This window comes from Eschrichtius robustus, chromosome 8 (genome assembly GCF_028021215.1).
Source record: "Eschrichtius robustus isolate mEscRob2 chromosome 8, mEscRob2.pri, whole genome shotgun sequence".
Taxonomy (NCBI): Eukaryota; Metazoa; Chordata; class Mammalia; order Artiodactyla; family Eschrichtiidae; genus Eschrichtius; species Eschrichtius robustus.
In genome coordinates, this window is record NC_090831.1 from 15,854,262 (window position 1) to 15,877,079 (window position 22,818).

A 22,818-nucleotide genomic window follows, 5' to 3' on the forward strand; every position below is an offset into this window, starting at 1 on the left:
AAATTTTTTTTTAAAAGCTAAATCTAACCTTCTTTTCTATATTGTTTCATTTAATAGTGCATCAGTAAGTAAACATTGCTTGCATAAAATGATGATATTTTACCATGATGAGACTTTAAACTGCTAGAGAATAATTTGTTTCCCTGGGTTTCCCTTCCTTAAAAATATTTCTTTTTTCAATCTAGGAATGAATTCTATCCTCTTCTCTGTTTTCCTTCTTCGTGTAGAGTTTAGGGACGTTCTGGGAGACAAGAAAAATAAAAATTCTCCACAATCCTTCCCAATTTTAGTATTTTTAATATATCTTTTATATATATATTTTTAATCTTTTATATTTTAATTTGAAGCACCATGAAACAGAGTAAGAGATGAACCATTGAGAGAAAACAGGTGTGATATCCTTGGCTATAGAAACATCAGCCTCTAGGGATTTTCATTCACTTATGAAGAGAGGAAAAGAGATGGCTCTGAGTTTACATTTTAAAATTTTCTTACAGACTTTAAGAGATGTGAATGAAACCCAAGCTTCCAAATATACAATTACATTGTATGCATTTTGTATACAATTACAAAATGATTATCTAAACCATGAAGTAGAAGCCAGGAGAGTTCAGTTAGCTGTATTATGCCAGGCTAACCCTTTTCCTTACCGTTATCCTCAGTTTGAGCATGGAAATAGGTACTCGAAATCTTCAGGAGTCACTTATTTTGGTCTGTGTCTTTGTTTGGTCAAAACTCTCAATATCGGTGTAAGAAACTGTAGATGTTTGGCTGCTTTTGTTCAATTTCTTTGTCCATTTAAATAACTTCAGGGTCTGGGGTTCTAGGAAATAGACCTGTCAAGGCATCTATAGAAATGAACTGAAAACACGCAGGTAATGGATTTGACTTATGGTCCCAGTATTGCTGATGGATGGACCCTGCTTTATCTGTGGATTATTGTCTGCTTTCTCACCTTGGGACCAGTCATCAGGACACTTTTGTGAGGTGACTAGTTGGGGCACAGGAATAGGGAGAAACTAACTGGAAAGTCAGGAACTGAACCTGGCTCTTGACCTAATTAGCAGCCGACTGTGGTCAAACAGGACAGAGCAGAGGACGGCACTGAGGCGCAGGTGACGAATCCTCTCTGTGGTCAGACTCTCACTGTATCATTACACCAGAGTCCACTGCACAGCTACCACTTAGGTCAAGAAACAAGGCCAGTGAGTAAAAATCAAGTTTAAAGTTCACAACTTTATTTGGCCTGAACTAAACCAAACCAAACAAACAAACAAAACAGAAATCTCCAACTATATAGAAGGTTCAGTCGATCAACAGCTCATGTCTATCTGGCCCATGAAAAGCATCAGCCTTTTTTAAGGCACTGTGTGTTAGGACAGTAAGGCAGACTCTGCCTTTGATGTGCTTACAATCTGGCAGGTAAGACAACACATAAAAAAAGAGTGAAAAGAGATGGAATTTGAACAAAATGTTACCTGAGCTTAGAGGAGTGAGCCATTTATTTTGCCAAACAAGATCAGGAAAAGCTTCCCAAAGAAAGTAATATTGAACTTGAAGGACGGATAGAATTTTGGCAGATGAGTCAGGGGGGTGGGGTGTATAAATTCTTAGGAGAGGGAATAAGCCAAGGCATGGGGTTTAAAAATCCACGGGATGTTTGGGTTATACCCAGCGGTCCACCTGTGGGCAGAGGTAAGCCATCCACATTTGAAACAGGGAAGTGACAGGATCAGAGATGTAGTTTCGGAAGCTAAAACGTAGGTAACCACGCTGGTGGGCTGTACAAAGAAAGACTTAGAGTAGGAAGAGAGATTAGATACAGATTTAAGAAAGCCTGGAGGAGAAATGACAATAGCACATCCAAGGAAACATTGCCTGGCATGTCATAGGTGCTCAGTGAGTGTTAGTTCAGTAAGTGCATGAGTGGGGATTAAAAGCAAGGAGGGTTAGAATTCTCCATGATAAAAGGGGCCAAACCGCATAACCTTAGGAAATTGCACTGTCTTCTCTGGGTGTCTTTAAAAATAAGCTGATTGCTCTTCTGTTGGAAGGTATGGTTCTGCCTTGAACATCTTCCATAATTACCCCAAGACTAAATTCCTCAGTTTCATGATTCCAGAAATTTTTAAAGAAAAGTAATGTTTTGCCTGGGTTCTTTGCCACTGATGTGTTACACACATGTTCATTAGTACTGTTGTAAATATGTCTCTGTTGCTTGATCATACTCCTATCATTATTCCTTTAATAGGAGAACCTCAGACAACTGAAGTCAGTTAGGTCCACAGAAAGACTATATATAATTCCATAATCAGTTTTGTGTTCTGCTGTTTCCCACCCTTAGCACAGAGGGGCACACAGTATATATGTGATGGTGCTTTAGATCACAGAGGTCAAATGCATTATTGAATTTCCTTAATATACTTCTCTTTTTGATCCCAGGAAAGGCTATTTCATCGAATTTGTTGCAGTGGAGGGCTTTAGCTTCTAAATTATATAACATATTTGGGAATTTTAGAGTCTGAGTAGCCCATTCATGCTTTCTGGTTTACTATGCTAGGATGTTTTCCCAGGGATAATAATTGATCTTATCATTGTTTAACTATCCAAATTAACATAGCTGTAAATGTGTCATTTTTACTTTAGGCTATTGAGGAAAGGCTGATGGAATTGTCAGGCTTAGGTAGCCAAATAACATCTTTTAATGACTGTAGATGTCATCTTAACTAGGTGAAAAGCATATAGCATCGCGTAGGCTCCGTAATTTGGTGTTTCAGGCAGCCGTTTAGATTGCACTATGATTTTTCAGAACATGATATATAATGAACACCCGGCAGGTAAGATCGTCTTGCTCTCTGGGGTGTGTCAAGTGAAATAGTTCTTCTTCCTTTTATTTCTTGGTTCTTCACTTCTGATAAAGAGTATTGGGCTTTTTTTTTTTTTTTTTTTTTTTTGCAGCTTCTCTTCCAGCGTGCCCTAACTATCCAACCTTCTTCAGAGTAGGTGCTCCTCACCTGGGGTCCCTGAACTCCCTAGAGGCAGATTCTTAAAGAAATGTGTGACTCGAAATAAGTCAGAAGCTGGTATTCTAAGAAGCATCTTTTTCTCACCCAACACAAATTCCTTAAAGACCTGCACTGAGATGATAAATAGCGTGGAAAAGCAGCCACTAGTATGGGGTTTTACCTTGCAGTCTCCCATGTTCTGTGACCTCTGCCCCCGGCATTGTTTGGCAGCTCCCTTCCCGCTGTACATCAGTAAATGGAGACTCTGATGTTCCCTGGGACTGTCTCTCACGGACAACGGTTTACACTGTTCAGGACCCACATCACAGAACTCATACATTTTAATTCAATAGAACTCATTATTTCTGATTACTAATTTATTTCCTAATGCTGTAGTTTAAGAAATGAAAACCCTTTCTGTAATGAAAGTGAAGTAAGAGGGAACCCTGAATTTCAACAGTCAGTTCTAATTTCATTTTACTGGAACAATTTCAGGGTACTTAAACTTATTTTACATGTTGTGTGTGTACGGTTTTGCAGTTTGATTGTCTGTCTGTTTTATTTTTCTATTGTATATTTACTTCAAGCAGTAAACCCCAGGATCAGCAAACTTACTACTGCCACTGCTGAGACCTCAGCCAATATCAGTTGGGAATATGAGGGACAAGAGCATGTGAATTTTTATGTTGAATATGGTGTAGCTGGCAGTAAGAAATGATTTTGTTACCCGGTTTTTAATTTGGGGGCTGCATTTGAGGAGATTGAGAACATTTTCAGGATGTACTGTGGATCATGTTGAAAAATAACTTGATCCAAATAAATGGATCAGATGTATCTGAAAAAATCAGAGTGAACCATCAACCTATATATTTTATACATAACTAGGAATCTCTTTGGTTCATGTTATTAAATACAAGGGACATAGTAAGTTCCATTGCATATGTTATTTTCAGGTTGTGGTACCTAAAACTGTTCTTTACCCACGACTTGTAAACTAGAGCAATAATGAATAATTATATTTCAATGTTTAATGGATCCCCAAGTCAGGCACTCTACTACATCCTGGCCACATCTACTAGGAGATGGGGCAGCTTTAGTTTTCAGCAGTTTATGAGAACCCAGTGCCCCCTCCTTAATGAAGTATGCTCTGCACGTAATGAGCTGGGTGGCCAGTGAGTGCTTGTGACAAAATGTTGAATATAGTCCAACTTTCTGTTTAGGCCTTTATCATGCAAATAAATATTAAAAATAAAACAAAACTATGGGTTTAGAAAAACCAATACTTGGGAAAGGTTGAATCTATAACTTGGATAAATTTTAAGGTATTTAAGTTTACCGAAAGATTCATCTTGTGAACCTTAAAAAACAATCCTTTCCATGGTTCGATCCAGCTATTTAATGTATAACAGTTCTTTTTAGAAATATCATTAGAGAAACTCAATAATTTCACAAGGCAAGGTTCAGATCAAGAAGCTTCCTTTGTATCAAAAAGATTTAACCCAATGGGAATATATGCAATTAAAATGCAATCTGATATCCAGTCGATTTTTCTCTAAGGACGTTTTCATGTAGTTCTTCATTTTCACTGATTTATTTGACATGACTCAACTTATAATCATCTAAGATGATAAACTGAAGCACCCTAGATTTTGTCTTTCGCTTATAAAGTGTATTTTCCTTTCTGGAAGCATTAAGTGACTTCTGTTCCCTTAAAATATTCAAATGTGTTGTTTTTGCAAAATTTCCATAGACAAAGAAGAATGGAGGAAAGAAACTGTAAATGGTTCTCGGAGCTTCTTTGGGTTATAGGGTCTAATGCCAGGAACAGCGTACAAAATTCGAGTTGGTGCTGAGGGGACTCTGGTTTTGGGGGTTCAGAGGGTATGTTTGAGACAGGCCCAGGTGAGGCACACACCACGCCCGTTCTGGCTCCCAGTCGGGGTGAGGCCACCCAGCGCTCCAGCTGGAGGCGGGAGTGCTGGTGGAGCTGTGTTTTGGGTAGGGTTGTCAACTGTGCGGCCCAGTTGGGTGGGGAGTTGGGTTCTTGATTGTCTTTGGCTCTTTATATCAAATGAATTACAGAATTGAGCACATCATCTTCTAATCACACGATGGCCAAAACCATTACAAAAGCAGAGGGAAATATGATTCTTAACCTACATGATTTGGATGATTCAATTTTTCACATCATTTACATGTCTAAACTTTCCCTCGGAGTTAGGATGGAATTTTTGAAATGCTTTAGAGCTGAAATAACTCGTTGATAAAGTCACAATTTTTTATGCCAGAATGGACTGTAATCCAGCAGAACCCTGCAGTTTGGGTCAGACAACTGATGCAAAGAACGTTAAACTGGTATAGAGCAAAGAAATTGTTCAATGCGTGTATTTCATTATCATACCATATTTGACTGCCTGTATGTATCTTAGTTATGTGAACATTATCACAATACACAAGGACATTACAGTTTCTAAAATAAAGAAAAAAGTTTCTAAAATAAAGAAAAATGTTCTTGTAAGATGCAAGAATATTCCTATTTACTCATAAGATGGAAAACAATCCCCACTTGCTTCAATTTTAAGAAGGGTCGTGTGGTGTGTGTTCATTTTGTTATTCATAAAATCGTGTTATATTCAGTCACTTCATGCATTCTTGGGGGCATGTTGCATTTCCTGTAGAACCTTTAGGCAAAAATGTGTTTTTTTGTGTGTCTTTCCTTACCCAAGCATTATGATTTTTAAAATCATTTCTTCTAATTTAGAAAAGATACAAACGTGAGTGGTTTTTTGAAACAGAAAGAAACCAAAGGTAATAGTCAATAACTTATTAAATAAAGGTAATATTAAAATACCTTATAAAAATATTCATGTGCTAAAATCATAATGCTTAAGGAAAAAAATTTTTTTCCTTTTTTTGTTTTTGTTTTGGATTTTCATATCCACTTGCGTACAGAGTTCTAGGCAAATACTGTTTTAAACTTAAAAGAGGAATATCCATTCACAGCTAGTGGGATGAGGTACTCAAGTAGATATTCTGCCCATATTTACAGCTAGGTTGCTAATAATAGTAACAGCCGTGGCATTTATTCAGAGCTAATCTGTACTAGGTGAATGGTTTTCTTGGCTTTTCTCCTTCGGTCCTTACAACAATCCTGTGAAGGAGACAATGTTGTTACCCACTCACACCCCACGTCAACGACCAGTAATGAGAGGTAGAGGGCCTACCCTGTCACCCAGCTAGAACGCAGGAGAGCTCAGCCTTTCAACACTGAGGAGAGGCTCTCACTACACCCTCTGTTCAGGGCCACAGAGGCCCACATCCCAAGGGGAACGGGTTGTCTCAAAAATGACCACTCCGTTCAGCACTTGGGGCATCTTTCCAGCTATTCTGGACCCTTCGTGGCCCCAGTGTACTCCCCACCTTGCAGATCTAGCTAGAATTGGATTCTACCCACAAAATCCAGTTGGGGCATATTTTTTTGGTCCTCTTCTAGGACAGAGGGCAAACCCTTTAGAAAAACATTTTGTCTTCGGTGTTACTATACCTAAAGTAACAGCTGCAGCTGGCAGGTAAGTTCAAGGTGAACAACTATCATGGGTGGGCCATTTTTGTGTGCCAGCGAAGGAGAAATAGGACAAGGTCACAACCACTTATTGTCACCTTTGACGTGAGAGAATAAATATCTATTAAACCCTAGTGACTTTAGTTAACATATTACCTCTAGGAGCAAATACTGTTAATCCAACTTCCTTGTTCTTCCGGTTTCCATGTCTGTCCTGTAGGGATGAACTCCAGGGCGACAGTATTGTCTTCTGCTGCTCTTGCTTTTCGCTCCTCCAGCTAGGTTTTGAGGTGTGAATGCCAGTACTTGGCGTGGAAACATACCATCCTGGCTGATTTTTTAACTCATTGAGTGAATGAGCTCCTTCTCTCTCTGAGTTCTGCTTATTTCAGGAACCTAGACTCGACTTTCATCTGTGCTTGTTTTATGAATCTTCTTAGCATGACACCGTCTCTGCCTTTGATAGTCTGGATTTTTAAGGTCTATTTCTTAATTTTTTTTCCTATGGCACACACTGGAAAACAAATCAAAGAAGACTAGAGGCGGTGTCCTGGTGTCATGCTTCTCACCCACACTTTTGTTAAGACCCCACCTCCTCTTCTTGCTTTCTCCCCTCCTTCCCTCCATCATTGTATCTCTTCTCTCCTTTCACAAAAGATTTAGAGCAGGTTTGCTTTTACTGGGCCCAACAGTTGGGGTGTGTTTTTTAGTGGATTGTGTTTTTTTGGTCAACTGCCTCCAAACTTTGGCCAAGGTCATTGTTTTCCCTTTCTAAACATTTCTAACTGTTTTAACAGGACACTTTTATACATAATGGGTTCTTCAAAAATAGCCATTTATCTCACTCTTTTTCTTCCATGTTTTTAAATTTTTTTTAGTTTTTATTTTATATTGGAGTATAGTTGTTTAACAATGTTATGTTAGTTTCAGGTATACAGCAGAGTGATTCAGTTATACATATATTCATTCTTTTTTAGATTCTTTTCCCATTTAGGTTATCCCAGAATATTGAGCAGAGTTCCCTGTGCTATATAGTAGGCCCTTGTTGGTTATCTATTTTAAAAATAGTAGTGGGTATATGTCAATCCCAATCTACTAATTTATCCCTCTCTTCACCTTTCCCCTTTGGTAACCTTAACTTTGTTTTCTAAGTCTGTGAGTCTGTTGTCTGCCGTGTTTATTCTGTTATTCTAAGTACTCAAGGACATTTTCCTCAGAGACCTACTCCCACACAGCACAGGTTAAACATGAGACAACAAGCAACGTGATGGAGAAGATTGTTGTTAAGACTAACTTCTAGGAAACAAAATCAGTTTCATGCCTCTGGCTTCTTTTCTGTTTTCGGATTCTTTATATTTGTCTATTTGTTTAATGTGTTGCTCTATGGCTTATTCAAGTAATACATGAATATAATTTTACTGTAAAAGTTTTAAATAAAGGGACAATCCTCTGTCACTTTCCTGCCCAATCCAACTATTACCCACCCACTGAAACTCAGATTCAAGAAGAGAAAGCCTCACAGGCTTCATTGTGTATATGTGTGTGTGTATATGTGTGTGATGCACAGTGGTGGCCATGACTTGGGTTTGTATGTGCATCTGTAATTAAGATGATTTTGGAATGTCCTGGGAACACTTGAAGCCTCTTATAGTCATTCTGGGCTTCAGATCCCTTTTTATATGGATGGGAAATCAATAGAAGCTATTTTCACTTACATAATTTTTGTTTTATAACAACTTCTGGTGCGTTTGTGTGTGTGTATGTATATGTGTGTGAGCATGCGTACACGTGCACCTCTTAACATACTGTGTCCGCCCAGTCTTAAATAAATGGCATAGTGACATATTTGAAACTTTTTTCTTTAGACATAGGGGCAAAAATTCAAAGTCAACTTGGATGTTCCTTTATCAGCTGTCAAGAAACATTTCTACTTTGTGCATAGTTGCATAGCTGCAAACTGCCAGCCAGCAGTTCAATTTTGACAGTTACCATCTCTGTTAAGACAGTGTCTGTGCTAATACTTGAGGATCTTATTGCAGTTTGCCCTTACCAGTTGCATTTAATTAGATGAAAAACGTAAATGCAGATACTATTTATTAAAGGGCTGTAAATCATTAAGCATATTAAAAACAAGGACTCTGTAACTTCAGCCAAATTCTCCATAGACTTACACCAGTTGGTTTTTGGTTCAGTTTCAAAGAAAATGTACACATCAGAGACCATGTGTGAATTGACAGAACTGTGTTGCCAAAGAGTATGTACTGATGGACTTTTAAAATATTTCAAAGATAGAAAGTCCCTACAACATTTTATTCTCCGTAAAGACTTCTGCAGAGTTGATGCCTGGATATCAGTGCATTGTAGCAGTAGCGCATAATGGCTGGTACCATGTTCTTTGGAGTCCGCAGTCTTGGGTGAAGCTCCGACTCTCAGGCAAGGTCTTTACCCTTTCTGAGCATGGGTTTATTCCTCATGCCTACCTCACAGGATTTTTGTGAACACTGAATGAGATTTTGCCCTCATCACAGTGCCTAGTATAGAGTAAGTTTCAAAATGCTAGCTCTCGTTATCATTGTTTTCATCTCCATCCCGATGATGGTTATGGTATGTGTATGGTAGGGGGGCCCTGCCCGTACTCATGTTTCAGTTGTGTCTAACGATGATACAACTCAAAACCCCGATAACCAATGAGACACAAGGGGCTACTGGGGAAAGGCTACTGGCAATTTAATTTATACTCCAGAGAATGTATTTCCACTTCTCATTTTATTTCTTCAACACACATCCACATATTTTTCACATTCCTCTTCACACTTGATTTTAAAAATTTCATTTTTCTCCCTATCCTTTGGGTGGAGAAAAAAGGCAATGAGGTGCTATTTTTGCAACATAGAGCAGAGCCTGGGATAGGTGTCACCATGCTTCTTTCTGCATCCAGCAATCACATACATCTAACCCAACCATGTTAAGTGGATTCAGAAGAAATTTAATCAAAAAAGAATGATATAGGCATTCTTATGAATTAAAAAAAAAAAACCTTTTACCTTGATTATGGTCAAAAGAGAAAAAAATCAAGACCTTTTTTAAAAAGATTCATACCAGTGTTTTCAACAAATTCTCATGGGCTTGTCTGAATAGCCATTGATGCTGCACTTTGTCCCATTTGATTGTCACTTTTGAATAATACTGGAAATGCTAATTATTCTGTGTTTTTCTTAGGAGATTTGCATACTATGATTGGTTGAATAAGGGGCTTCACGTTATTTGACTCAAAACAGAATAGAGGAAGACTTAAAGTACATGTATACATGTGAATGAGTATTTTCTTTCTAAACTGGCCACTTATTCCAATAATGATACCACTGATCAAGATATATCTCAAAGTCTTTTGATTGGATTCTGAATGATATTGAATATTGCTTACTGATCCTTTGAGGGTAAATAGGATTTTTCAGAAATTTCCCCAAATCCTTCAGAACCAACTCTTATAAATGAGATGAATAACAACTGAGATGAAAAACAAATCTAAGTAATATTTTGGGTACAAGTCGAGATGTTATAGAAAATAATAAGGTTGCTTATCTTATGTGGACAGGTTTCATGTGTGGAAAGTATTCTTTTTAAACAGAAGGTTTCCAACACGTTTGGGAAAATTGCAACATCATTGCAATGATATTTTAGCCTCCCAAAGTGGTTCCTTTGAAAGAAAAATACTCAATTAGATGTATACATTCTGTTCTGTTTAAAATGGTTTTCTATTCTTATCATTGTAGTTAATGTACAATTTATCCCATAAACAGTAAAAATTTTAATTGGTTTGGGACTGTGTTTCTGTTGAAAATATATAGTGAAAATAACTATGAACGCAATGCTCAGCAGGGTTTGTTAGCATTGAATGGTGTTAGCAGTCGGATTTCTCTATTTGAATTTTTTTAATTATTGAAGATTTTTCAGAGTTAAGTATTTATGTAACTCCTGATCGGTAACTGACAGATTCCAAGGCGGGGCCACATGTAAAATATAGAAAAGCTTATGTACTATGGCAGGGTTTTTTTTTTACTACAAGTGACTACAACAGTTGTCACCTCCCCCGAACCCATTCACACTGACACCATTGATTTGTTTTCCAGCGATGGCAAGCCGGCAGGTGGATATAGCGACTCAAGGCTGGTTCATTGGTCTAATGTGTGCTGTCGCTCTCCTGATCTTAATTTTGCTGATTGTTTGCTTCATCAGAAGAAACAAAGGTGGTAAATATCCAGGTAAGAAAGAAAGATTGAAATTGCCGTATAATACTGCATGATGATCTATTAATGATCCATTAAACTAAAAAGAAATCATGAGAGTAATCACAGAGATTGCAATAAGTGTATCTTCCCAGAGCCATACATTTGGACTTTTCTTTTCAAACAATTTTTATATGTAATGGAAGACTCAACATTGCCAAGGATCAGAAGACACTTGGGGGAGCAGATGAATCAATCCTCTGAAGGTATTAGTGACTCTGCTTCCTTAGGCTTTTACATGAGTCATAGATGCTGAAATAGCACCTAAAACCAACAGGCAGAGGGAGAAGGTACCTGAAGTTTTCCAGAAGTGATGCATGAACTGGGTCTTGATATCATGATGAGTACTGTTGCTTTCCCTATATGGTTAATGTTTTGTTCAATTTAGTGGATCCAGTGAATTTCTATTTTCTTTACCTGGCCATTTCCCCTTCAGTGGCAGAGAAAAAATCTGCAAAAAATTAGATTTACAAAAACAGTTTGTAACCATGAATATAGTTAATAGATAGATTGGTAAAATAGAGGGAAATCTAGAAGCTTCAGACTTATTCCTTTAGCAGGTGAGTAAGAGACTTGTGCCAAAATGCTTATTATATGAAGTCAACTCTGTATGTTAATTAGATGTTCATTCTACTAATTTACCTCCAAGAAACTAGAACATCAAAATATATGCATAGGGGGTTCCCTGGTTGCCTAGTGGTTAGGATTCCGGGCTTTCACTGCCGTGGCCCGGGTTCAATCCCTGGTCAGGGAACTAAGATCTGCAAGCCACATGGCAAGTAAATAAATAAATAAGTAAATAAATAAATAGCCACATGATACATCTGGTTGTATAACTCTATGGTGTATAGAATTATTTCCCGCTGCTGTATAGCTCATAGAGTGCACTCCTAAAAACTTTGAATAAGGAAGCCCAGGATCAATAGATAATAATGTCATTTTGGCATTTTTTTAGTTAAAGAAAAGGAAGATGCCCACGCGGATCCTGAAATCCAACCTATGAAGGAAGATGACGGCACTTTTGGAGAATACAGGTGAGCCCTTGCTTCTCAGCCACCCTTCCCCCTCCCTGCCCTGAACAGACACCACACTCAGTCTCCCTAGAATGGGATTCAGACAGGAATGCGCTCTGCCTGGGATTTCCTATTTATCTCAAAAATTAGTTTAGAGACACTTGCGTGTCTAAATGTTTACACACCCCACACAGTTAAAATAATCTCACTTTCATTAAAAAATAAATTTCCATCTTAGTGGTAGGTTTGGAGATGGAATATCTTCCACTCTGTCCTATTTTCCAGAGACCTTTGCTGTAATTGATCAACATAGAAAAGCTGGTGTGTGATAATAAGAGTTAAAACAACAATAAAGACCCTACAAACCTGCATTGTAAAGCAAACTATCCCTGTCATTCTCTAAGCAGTGCTTTTGTAAAATTTATGTTACTCTTTTCCATCTTGGATTTGAAGCCTTTTTTTCCAAAACAGGTACCTGTACCCCCTCCTATTAATCATGAAATGATGACCAGGCTGTTTTAGAAGCCGTTAATTATTAAGAAATATCACAGCCCTGGAGGCAGTGTATTAACTCACAAGGTTTTGCTAAAACATTCTTGGCTTGGCTCTGTCTTTAAGGACAAATTTAATGTAACCTATGTGCTAAATACTTTTTTTAAAAAAAAGGAAGAAAGAAACTGTTTAAACAAAGATATTCTTGCCTAGGGGGTATAGGTCTTTTTAAAGAGAGATAAGTGGTTATTTTAGATATGTTCAAAAACAAAAACAAAAGATATATTTATTCATTTAAAAGATTGGGATTTTGGTGTTCCAAAAGAATACATCTATTAATCAAATGCCTTTGCACAGTGTTCTTTCTTTCTATAAGCCTCTTGTTTATATAAAGTATAATCTTTTAAATATGTGCTGAGCCGGTGCTGAGGCTTTTTTTCATATCCATTATTCAGTGATCAACTTGTAAAATAAACCCTAATGATATTCATTATATCCAAAGAAATAAATAATCAAAGCAAGAGGAGAAATGAATGAAATTGATGACAGATGCAAGAGTTTATTAATAATGTTAGCTGCTGGTACTTTGAAAAGATCCTAAAAATTTTTTGCCAGAAGAAAAGGCTTTTAGGTGAAATAAAACATGTCACTATTGTGATTGGCAGATGACATTTACAAATAAGATATGTGTCTTAATTTTCACCTGTCTCTAGAGCTCATTTTTGGTGTCTCCATGTCAATATCACAAGGGGCAAAATAATGCCAAGGATAAGAAATATGAGAACTGATTGAGAAAAACTGTGTATTTTTTTTACAAAATTAGATTCACGCCAGTCTCCACACAGATACAAGTGTTTTTCCTGTATATCTCGGCACCTCAGCTTTCATTCTGATCCCCTTTTCAGAGGAGATGACTGTGATTTTTAAAACTCTTCAGAATTCTGTATCTTAGGATACAGAAAAACATCTAATGAGGGTTGTCTTGATGTCAGATGTTGACTCTGAGACTGAAAGGGTATGAAAACCTCATTCAGCATCCGCACCTGTCCACCCACAAGGTTTTATAACGCATTAAAGCAGCCTGCAGATGGCCACAGCCTAGGGTTGCCAGGCCTTAGGTTGGGTGAGTTGAAACCTTTGCTGATTTCATTCACTCTTCTACACATTTCTCCTGTAAAGCAGGGGAGCTCATAATTACTAAATAACTTGTTATTTTTAGTGTTCCTGTGACTAGAATTCTACCCAGGATATGCACACCACTCCCTTATTTGTAGTGCTAAAGCTGGATCTTTAATATAACCTGAAAATATCATGTATTTGCATGAACTGAAAAACAAACCATTGCACTCCATACATTCTTCACATGGTGATGGGTTTCTGTTCTACATTATCATGCCCAAATGAATCTGGCAATGTACTGCTTACTCCATGCGTCTCAAATGTCAGCTTGCTCTTAGAGTGATGTGAAACCATGATCTGATGTGATATGACTTTCTCAGGGTCCCTCTGCTGCCTACTCCATTAAAACGTGATTGAAATTGAAGTTGAATGTGAACTCATCTGGAATCAAGAGACTTAGTTTTACTGTCAACTCAGCCACTACCCTTGATTTCTTTAGATATGGCGTTTAATCTGTCTCATTTTTTTCATCTATAAAATGATAGAGTTGTTGAAGTACGAGATGATCTCCAAAGATTTCTAGTTCTATGATTGATTTCTGTGCTCCTTTACAAACTATCTGCTAATGAGTTTTAATGTGATTTGGGGTTTCAGAGCAGTACATAGCAAATATTTTGTTACTGGCCTCATTATTACTGTGTTTACATTTATTTGGTCATATTTATTTGTCTTGGTGTTAATTCATATGTGATATGTTTGTGAAGCATTTTCAAATGGCTGTCTTTAGCTTGTGCCCTGAGTTTCTCAGAAGAGAAAGATTTTTCCTTGGGCTTATTGAGTACACACACATTGGTTCGTGTGTGAAGAAAAAAAAAAACGTGTAATTCCGTTGATCTGGGAGTTGCCAAAGGAAATAAAGTTCTGACGGGTGTCTCAAACCTGAAACACAACTCAGTGACTTTTTTTCACTGAAGCTGAAAATTCATGAGGACAATGTCACAAGTGAGATCACTTCCGAAAACACCCAGCCACCCTTTGCTACAGAGGTGGCTTTGTCCTGTGACTTCCTGACATGACCTCAGAATTTTTTCCCTTTGGTTTCTTTTCTACTGAAAAAAACTAAAAGACCTTTCATTTCATAGATGTCATAATGAATGAAAATGGTTCCAACTGTTTATTACAGAATTTTTTAAAATAATACATTTAAATATCATTCTTCTCCGTCAATCACAAAAGTCCCTTCTCTGCTTTGCACCTTCTAGAAATTTTGAGTTCTGTATTATTTATTGATTCTTATTCTTTTTCATTCTGAAAATAAATTAATATGCTGATCACACACAGACACACACAAAATCAGGGCTATTGCCTAAATGTAAATGAATTCTGTTGATGATTTGCTCGTTCTCAGGCTTGAAGATGAAACCATTTCTACATGGTTGGCTCTGAGCCAGCAGGTATTTCATAGTGCAAAGAGGGATGGAACGTCAGTGGCCAAATTTGATGTTTTTTTCATGTGCTCTAATCTTGTACCCTCACTCCAACACCCACCCCCAAGCAGTCACCCTCTGGTGGAAGCCTGCAGCTGTCTTTGTTTGTTTCTTTAATTATACAGACAGTAGGATCTGCACCCTTACTAGCATATAGAAAAATCAGAGAAACAATGCAACCAACCGTGTAAGTATTTTTTTATTCTTCAGATCCATTCCTTTAAAAACCAGAATGAACATAGGTCATAAGCCATATGACCATCGTACTTGAATTCATACCATAAATGGAGGCTCTTGGCATGGGAAGCTTGTCACATGAACTTGACCCTGCTGCAAGCATGTTAACCCGTGCTTGTAAGGCTTGGATGATGTGAAGATGTGTTGCATTTGTTATATACTTTAGATTTATTCTGCTCACAGACATAAACTGATATGTGAGCAGTATAAATAATGACAGACTTTCACAGGGAGTGTTTGGGTCGTGAATGTCAAAAAAACCCTGCAGTATGGTTTGGCCATGGTAGGATGGTGACTACAGGAAAATCAGACCCAACGATCACAGATGTATCCATCGTTGCCGCATTTTACTCAGCAGGCATTCAATGGATACCTTCTGTGTGCACAATCCTGAACAAAGTGCTGCTGAGAAAAAGTGAACTCCCTAAAATTCATTCTTTAGGGTAAGGGAAAGGAAAGAGTATGTTCCGATGCTTTGTCTCACATCATAAAATTGATGAAGAAGAAATGAAAAATGTGTTAAAGTTAGAATTTTGAAGAATTTCCAAAATGCCCACTCTCTCTTTTATTGTTATTTTACAACGAATTCATTCAACCAGTATTTATTGAGTGCCTACTGTATGCTAGGCTATGGGGATATTAAAACCAATAGAGTGTTATCTCACTAGTTTATAGTCTAGTGAGGGATGCAGGGAAGTAAAAGAACAAACTGAGCATAGTGTGAAGAGTGCTATGAAAGGGAAGGGATACTGCTGAGGCACCAAGGGGGCAGGGGCAGGAAGCCAAAGCCAAGTGCATGGCCTTGAAGGAGGTGGTACAAGAAATCTTCCCAGAGGGAGTAATGCAGGAGCTGAGTTTTGAACATTCCTATCATGGCACAACTTATAGCAATGAATAAAGATAATCATGGATGTAAGTATCAAAAATATATTTTATGGCTGTATATACTATTTTATGACTGTTTTATTACTTATTTTGAAATTTGTTCAATCTTTGACATTCTAGGCTAAGAACATCTGACACCTCCTGTCCTTAAAAAATTCTTATAAAAATGTGGATTTTTTTAAGCTTTGAATACTGTACAGCTAAATAACGATGTGACTATTCAATCATCTTCTGTAATTTCTAAATTCCTCTCATTTGGGAAACTAGCCTTTCACACTTAAACTTGACCAAGCAACTTCCCTTGGCACAATGTCAAAAATAGTTGACTTACTCTTTCATTTGAAAATTCATCTTTGAGTTGAAAAGAGGCAAGCACTCACCCAGAGCTTCAGCAGAGACTTGTCACTGCTCATCACATCTGGAAAGTTCTAAGTGTGTGTGTTATACAAGGGATTTCTTAGAAAAAATATCTCTCTGAGGTGGGGTCTGGAGTGGAGAGAAGAGGTGTGATGGCAGGTGGTGATTTGTTAGGTACAAATCACGTGCCAGGCACTGTGCTGGTGCCTCATATACATTTTTCTCATTTAACCAGATTGTAATTCCTGAAGTAGGACATTACATCACACCACTTTCTAAGAAGTCTTAAAAAGATCTTGAGATGCCTTTGAACAGCTTTTTCTGGAAAGACTCTGTTTGTGGGTAGAGCCTCCCTTTTCTTTACTTCTCTTCTTTCAAGCACAGCCCATGTTGCTGTAGATTCTCATCCACTATGGCCATTAAGCTGGAAACGATGTTTCCAGGGAGCCCCTTCCCTGGCCATTACTCATGACTGGTGTGATTGTGTGTATAAAAATCCAAATGAATCTGCAGGAAAATATTAGAATTCATAAGAGAGTTTAGTAATGTTGCCTGACACAAAATTAACATAAAAGTCAATTATATTTCTTTGTACCAGCAAACAGTTGGAAAATAGGATTTTAAAAATGATTCCAGTTATGATGACATGAAAATTTGATGTAGGAATAAAGCCAAAAAAAGATCTCCCTGTATTCTATTCCACTGATCAATTCGTCTACCTCTGCCCCAAAACTACACTGTCTTAATACAGTAGCTTTGAATGAGTCTTGATAGCTGGTAGGTCAAGTCCTCCAACTTTGTGATTCTTCCTACAGAAGTTTTTAGATATTCTTGGCCCTTTTCACGTACATATACATCTTAGAATCAGCTTGCCAAGATCCACATAAAAACCTACTGTGTTTTTATTGGAAATAAATTGAATCTAAAGAGCAATATAAAGAAAGTTAACATATTTACCATGGGTCTTCCTGTCCATAGTTATGGTATATCCCTCCATTTTATTTACCTCTTATTTAATAGCTCTGAACACGAGTTTCATTTTCATGGGGGTCTTACACATATTTTTGTTCGATTTGTTCTTATCTACGTCATATTTTTATGGTATCCAAAATGGAATTATTTTTTAAATTTCATTTTCCACTTGTTTGCAAGTACTTAAATAAAATTTACTTTTATGCTAATATGGTATTAAGCAACATTACTAAACTCTGTTTTTATTCTGATGTTTGCCTGTAGGTTCTTTTGGATTTTTTACATACATAATCATATCATTTATGAATAATGACAGTTCTTTTCTTCTTAATACACATCTTCTATTTCTTTTTCTTATCATATTGCTTACTACTTCCAATGCAGTTTGTTTGCTTGTTTGTTTTTGGGTGGCTGTGTTGGGTCTTCGTTGCTGCACGCGGGCTTCCTCTAGTTGCAGCGAGTGGGGGCTACTCTTCATTGCAGTGCGCGGGCTTCTCATTGCGGTGGCTTCTCTTATTGTGGGGCACAGGCTTTAGGCACGTGGGCTTCAGTAGTTGCAGCACATGGGCTCAGTAGTTGTGGCTTGCGGGCTCTAGAGCACAGGCTCAGTAGTTGTGGCACACGGGCTTAGTTGCTCCACGGCATGTGGGATCTTCCCGGACGAGGGCTTGAACCCGTGTCCCCTGCATTGGCAGGCAGATTCTTAACCACTGCACCACCAGGGAAGTCCCTCCAATACAGTTTCGATTAGAAGTCCTAATTATTATTTCTGATGTCAAACAGAAAACTTTCAACATTCACCATCAAGGATGACATTAACTCAAAGTTTCTTATAGACACAATCAGATTAATGAAGATACTTCTGTTCCCAGTGTATGAAAGTTTTTTTGTGAATGTGTGTTGGATTTTACCATATACCTTTTTTCTAAATCTACTGAGATGATCATAAAATATTTTTCTTTTCTTCTGCTAAAATAGTGAATTATATGAATTGGTGTTTAAATGCTAAAACAAGCTTGCATTCCTGGAATGCAGGAATGCAACCCAACCTGGTCACGATATATTATCTTTTTAGCAGATTGCTAAATTCTATTTGCTCATGATTTCTTTGGGATTTTTTCATCATTTGTGTTCATAAATGAGATTAGCATGTAATTTTACTTTCTCAGAGTGTTCTTGTTGGTTTTAGATATCAGTGTTATACTAGACTCACAAAATGATTAAAGGAGTGGTTCCTCTGATGTGTCAAGCTTGAACACGTCCAGAACTGAACCACTGATCTTCCAGCCAAAACATGCTGCGCTCCTGAGTAAGGGTAACTCCATCCTTCCTGCTACTCAAACCAAAAACGTTGGTGTTGTCTTTTTCTCTGTTATTCCATATCCAATCCATCAGCAGATCCTGTTGGTGCTACCTTCAAAATATGTCTGTAATGACCACTTTGGACCACTCCCAGTGTTCCACTCTGGCCCGAGTCATAGCCCTCTCACTCCTGGATTATTGCTGTAATTCCCCTAGCCCCCTAGAGCAGGGGTTGGCAAACTTTTTCCGTAAAAGGCCCAATAATAAGTATTGTAGATTTTACAGGCCACACAGTTTCTGCTGCAACTCTACAATTCTGTTGCAATGCAGAAGCAGCCAGAGACAATACATAATAAATGGGCATGGCCCAATTTTGCTGTAGTTTGCCAACTCCTCCCTCTAGGGTAGGCTATTCGTAACACTGATGACAGTAATCCTTTTTTTTCTATAAATTTATTTATTTTATTTATTTATTTTTGGCTGCGTTATGTATTCGTTGCTGCGCACGGGCTCTCTCTCGTTGCTGTAAGAGGGGGCTACTCTTCGTTGTGGTTCGCGGGCTCCTCACTGTGGTGGCTTCTCTTGTTGTGGAGCACGGGCTCTAGGTATGCGGGCTTCAATAGTTGTGGCACGTGGGCTCAGTAGTTGTGGCACGTGGGCTCTAGAGTTCAGGCTCAGTAGTTGTGGCGCATGGGCTTAGTTGCTCCGTGGCATGTGGGATCTCCCAGACCAGGGCTCAAACCCGTGTCCCCTGCATTGGCAGGTGGATTCTTAACCACTGTGCCACCAGGGAAGCCCGACAGTAATCCTTTTAAAATGTAAATCAGATCATGTCACTCATCCATTGAAAACTCTCCAGTGACTTCCCATCTCACTCAGAGTTAAAGACAGAATCCTTACAATGTCCTACAAGACCCTGATCTAGCTCTATTACCTCTTTTACTTTAATCTCTCTCTCTCTCCCTCCCTCTCCCCCGCTCCGCCCCCCACCTCCCTCTGAGCTCCTTTGCCATTCCTAGAACAGGCTTGCCCCACCTCAGGGCATTTGCACTGCTGTTACTCCTGTCATAATGGCTCTCCCTCCAGCTATCCACCTGGCTAACTCAACCCTTTTAAGTCTTTGATCAGATGTCACTTCTTAACAGGGCCTTTTTTGGACATCCTATTTGAATGTCAGTCTTCCATCCCCTCCCCTGACACCTTCCATCCTCTTTACTCAGCTCTATATTTTCCATAGCACTAATCACCTGCTGACACACTCTATAACTAATTTTTAAAATATGTTGATTGTCTATATTTTCCCCTACTAGAAGTAAGCCCAGTGAAGTCAGGGCTTTAGTCTATTTTGTTGCTGCTCTATCCCATACGACTAGAACATTATGTCTTAGAGTAGGCACTCAGTAAACATTTATTAGATGTATCATGGATGGATGGATGGATGAATCAAAGAAATGCCATAGACTAGAATTTCCTGAAGTGTACACCTTGGAACACTAGTTCTACAAAGCAGAATAATACTAATAGTTGGAATCCAGGTGACAAAATTCTGCTCACTATTGAAATCCTTAGTAGAATTAAGTGTCTCACCAAGTCATGGGCAGTATTTCACAGGAAGTATTCGAGCACAGCCTAGAAGCTAATGATTAAATTCCAAAAATGTGCAAGTTATTCTTACAATGGGTTGGAGAACTGGATGCTATGTTCCCTACAATGCCCCAAACACAGGCCACCCCAAGACTCTGTGATACCTCCCCAGCTGTTTATTAAAATGATAATATCATTTATTTAATTTGTGACAAGCACTTGTGTATTGCTAAAACAGGTAATTTTCAATAGCATATGCCAAAGTCATGTGAAGCCAGTATTATTTTCTAGTCTTGAAATTTTCTCCTTGGTGAAAAACTGGAGACCCTAGTAGAAATTATTGGCCGAAGAGCCAGAATGTTTGTGCATCGTGAAATATTTGTATCTTGGCTAAAAATAAAAAAGAGTTACTCTTCAAAGGAGAGGGAGCAGTTAAATCCTAACACAAATTCCTAGGTGAGATACTGCAGCTCATGGGACCTGTCTTTTACATGAAATCTTTTTATTTTTTACTAATGTTGTTTATGTTTCCCATTTTTGCCTTGGATTTTTGTTCTTTGAAAGAATACAAAAGATGTCATTGCCTTTTTTTTCCTTTTTTTTTGAAACCAAATGTTACCTGTTAGGGACTAGGTCAGTATGCATACCTAGTTACTTGACGTGTGAGTGAATGTTCTTAAACATAGTGATTACACTGCTACTTCCAGATATTGTGCTTAGGGGTTCAAAAGAGACATAAGCAAATATAGAGAGAGAGTCCTACACATTTTTATAAAATTACACTCCTCAGATTCCACACTGCGGAGAAGGGAGTAGTAAGGTAAAAGTGAGGGCAGGAAATCTTTGCTTTTGCATTTGCACTCACACTCTTCAGAATATATTGACATGCCATTAATAGTACAGATGTAGTGCCCTGAAGTTAAAGTATGTCTCTTTCCAAATTAATAAATCTTTACCCATTAACTAAAATTCTTACAGAAAAAAAAAATACTGTATACAATCAGTATAAGGATTTTGCTTTTCTTCTTAGGCTATTTTCATTTGTTTCTTCTGCATCCTTTTAATGGAATATGTAGGTCTCTTGAAAGGTAAGGTTCAAGTTTACAAGTCTGGCCTGTACTCAGTAACAAAAAGATTTGAGATGCAGGATTTTGCTTCTTGCTCAGAAAAACAAAAATCCATATTTCACACTTAACCAAAATCATTCTCCATTCATATCCAAGGAATCAGAGATATTATGCAGTTTAACATACTAACTTCTCAACTTGTCATAAGCTTTTACCCCCTTTCTAATTCTATTAAAGTAGTGATGATTTTCAGCTTTTCTCAATTCTTCCTTTTGTAATGCTTGTGATGATTTCTGAATTGCTTCCAAATCAGTAGCCAGAATGTGTCACTGATATTGACATGCACCCTACAAAGCCATCCACCTACCGAAGACTTCATGATTAAACCATTTCTGCACTTGCCTTTCATTCCAACCATGTCCCGGTCTTTGGAGGCCACCTGACGATTAGATTGGGCTAGAGAAGCTCAGGGCTCCAAATGCTTTCTCATAATTTGCATGCATGATCTTTGGGAACCAAGCCTTTTACCTAAATGCCAGTCTTGATGAAAATGTTTTCTCTTTTTTCCAGTGATGCAGAAGACCACAAGCCTTTAAAAAAAGGCAGTCGAACACCTTCAGACAGGACTGTGAAAAAGGAAGATAGTGATGACAGCCTAGTTGACTATGGAGAGGGGGTGAATGGCCAGTTCAATGAGGACGGCTCCTTTATTGGACAGTACAGTGGTAAGAAAGAGAAAGAACCAGCTGAAGGAAACGAAAGCTCAGAGGCACCGTCTCCGGTCAACGCCATGAATTCCTTTGTTTAATCTGTGAGCTCTTTGCCAATATCCCACTTTTCTCGAATGTTTATCTTAAGTATTTGTCTGTCCACCTTCTCATACTCTGAACATTGAGGCAGAAAGTCTGTGTTCTGCTGTGTGTTCATATGATGAGAACCATCAAAGCAAGAACCTAACTCAGTCAAATGATATCTTAATGTGAACTGCAGTGCAAAGTGCATACTTTTTCATTCAACATAGGTTATCTTGATTTCCTAAGAACTGATAAAAAATAACACAGTGTCATCAACAGATCATGTTCTTCCCTCTTCGGGATACAGTTCACTAGGATGCATGAAAAATGCTACATCTTTAAAGAATATACCTGTGTGTGTTATTCAAACATGGGTTGGTACTTTGTTTATACTCTCCTCCGCTGAACCCCTAAATATGAATTCCGTTTTCATTGTCAAGAGTGTTACTGTAGTATTCTCTAGAACTTCAATGTCTTTGTGGGCATTGTCGTGAAATTGGTGACTCTATGTCTAGCTGTCGTTAGTCTTTTTGGGAGACTGTTAGGAACAGTGTGTACAGTCTCTCCTTGCTGAATGAGTTAATTATGACAGGTGCGTTTGCTGATGCTTACTGACACTCTCTTACCTGCTCTTTGCCCCTCTTACTCCATAGACT

At 38.1% G+C, this 22,818-nt stretch overlaps 1 protein-coding gene across 24 annotated transcripts in view; it reads left to right on the forward strand.

Moving 5' to 3' along the window:
• Positions 1–22,186, forward strand: part of NRCAM (neuronal cell adhesion molecule) — an 84,063-nt gene extending 61,877 nt beyond the window's left edge. For 18 of the 24 annotated variants that reach the window (XM_068549896.1, XM_068549899.1, XM_068549902.1 and 15 more), the window contains 3 exons: positions 10,698–10,829; positions 11,809–11,887; positions 21,939–22,186. In XM_068549896.1, the coding sequence (XP_068405997.1) occupies positions 10,698–10,829; positions 11,809–11,887; positions 21,939–22,176 (449 nt within the window). In that variant the 3' untranslated portion in view covers positions 22,177–22,186. The other 6 variants (XM_068549889.1, XM_068549887.1, XM_068549910.1 and 3 more) reach the window with 4 other exon arrangements.
• The last annotated feature ends 632 nt before the right edge of the window (positions 22,187–22,818 follow it).